Source organism: Lactuca serriola, chromosome 3 (genome assembly GCF_051521515.1).
Source record: "Lactuca serriola cultivar US96UC23 chromosome 3, Lser_US96UC23_V15, whole genome shotgun sequence".
Taxonomy (NCBI): Eukaryota; Viridiplantae; Streptophyta; class Magnoliopsida; order Asterales; family Asteraceae; genus Lactuca; species Lactuca serriola.
The window spans coordinates 112637605-112639441 of record NC_136410.1 but is presented as its reverse complement, the minus strand read 5'-3'; the positions used below and the strand labels follow the sequence as shown (position 1 = coordinate 112639441).

Here is a 1837-nt window from a genome sequence, read left to right as displayed (position 1 = left end):
TACATACCTTGTTCATGAGATCCATGAACGCTGCTGGGGCATTGGTGAGCCCAAATGCCATTACCACAAACTCATAGTTGCCATACTGAGTCCTGAAAGTTGTCTTCGGTATATCCTCATCCCGAACCCTCATCTAATGATATCCCGACCGAAGATCAATCTTGGAAAACCAAGACGCGCCCTGAAACTGATCGAACAAATCATCGATCCTTGGTAAGCAATAACGATTCTTCACAGTTAGTTTGTTTAGCTTGCGATAATCAATGCACATCCTGTGTGATCCATCCTTCCTTTTCACAAATAGGATCGGAGATCCCCATGGGGAACTGCTCGGTCGGATAAACCCTCGGTCTAGCAGCTCCTAAAGCTACATAGATAACTCATGCATCTTGGGAGGTGGTAGCCAGTACGATGCCTTGGCTATCGGAACGGCACCCGGCACCAAATCAATGCGAAACTCTACCCGCCTCTCCGGTCTCTCGGTAACTCCTCGAGAAAGACGTCCCGAAACTACTGTACAACCGGCAAACTGCCCACATCCATCGTGGTCTCAACTCTTGTATCTAAGATATATGCTAGAAATCACGTACATACATGCTGTAAAAACCATCTAGCCCTTGCAGTTGAACAAAGGGTTAGCCCTTGCAAGGCCCTCTCGCCATGAATAACCAATTATCCCCCACTTGGGTTTCGAACCCTTACCAACTAGTGCTCGCAATCGATTATGGCCCCATTGTCCCCCAAATAGTCTATCCTGACAATCACCTTCAGTCCTCGCAACAATATCGGAACTATATCAACCCGAAACCTCTCTCCAAGCACATTCAGGACACAACCCCGATAAACCCTCGCAACACTCATAGCGCGGTCATCTATAATCTCCACCTTGAGTGGGAAATCCAAATTTCTTGGCGCATCCTGAAACTTCTTGCTAAGTGCAAGAGACACGAACGATTGGGTAGCTTCCGAATCAAACAAAACATGAGCCGACATACCATTAACCAAAATGGTCCCTATACATAAGCCCAATGTACACATAATCAATGCAAATAAACATAGAGCAGAGAAGAATAAACACGTACTAGCCACAACTTCTGGTGCTGCTCGAGTCTCCTCGGTAGTCAAACGAAATGCACGACTTTTCACCGCTGGAGCATCCGCCTTAGCAAGGCGACCATCAGTAATCCTCATCGTAGTGGGCACAGGCGCCACTACTACTCCTTCCCCTCCCTGAAACCTTGGGCAAGCGTCCCTCTTATGGCCAGTCTGGTTGCAGTGAAAACAAATCAAGCCCTTCTTGGGGCAATCCCTGCTCAAGTGACCCTGTTGGCCACATGCGTAGCATCCTGAGCCTACTATCCGACAAGCTCCACCGTGTGGCTTACCGCACTTGGCACACCGGCCCTTGCCCTTCTGGCTCCTACTGGATGAATCCGAGGTCTTAGGCTTTTTAGCCTGAACTACTACTGTCTGTGCCTGCTCAGGCTTCCGCTTGGTGTGGAAGTCCAACTCCATCTCCTACTCACGGGCCTTCTCCACCATCTTGTTCAGGGTTTTGCACCCTGTGAAGCTCAAAAACTCCTGGATATCATCCCCCAGCATGGAATGATACCTCATCCACCTTATATCCTCATCGACAGCATATTGTGGGATCAACAATCCCGTTCCCAAAACTTGGCGGTGATCTCCACCACATTCTCGGTGGTCTGTTGGAGTTCCTGGAACTCTCTCACCATCCTCTGCACCTCAATGGCTAGTGCAAACTCCAAATCAAATCACCTAACAAACTCGGCCCACGTCATCTCAGCCACACCGGCTGGTCCCACCTGGCTAGTAA

At 49.1% G+C, this 1837-nt stretch overlaps 1 protein-coding gene across 1 annotated transcript; it reads right to left on the bottom strand.

Annotated features, from left to right (window-relative positions):
* Positions 1–705: 705 nt before the first annotated feature.
* LOC145095632 (uncharacterized) lies at positions 706–1191 on the bottom strand. The gene is made up of 2 exons (XM_079033479.1): positions 1083–1191; positions 706–1013 (listed from the first exon to the last, which is right to left on the bottom strand). The coding sequence occupies exons 1-2, from the start codon at positions 1189–1191 to the stop codon at positions 706–708; spliced, it is 417 nt and encodes a 138-aa protein (XP_078889605.1).
* Between the last annotated feature and the right edge of the window lie 646 nt (positions 1192–1837).

Excerpts from the sequence above, each read along its gene's own strand:
- LOC145095632 (XM_079033479.1), bottom strand. The coding sequence starts at position 1,191 with ATGAGGATTACTGATGGTCGCCTTGCTAAGGCGGATGCTCCAGCGGTG. Across the intron at positions 1,014-1,082 it reads AGCACCAGAAGTTGTGGCTA|GGACCATTTTGGTTAATGGT; the intron begins GTACGTGTTTAT and ends GCTTATGTATAG.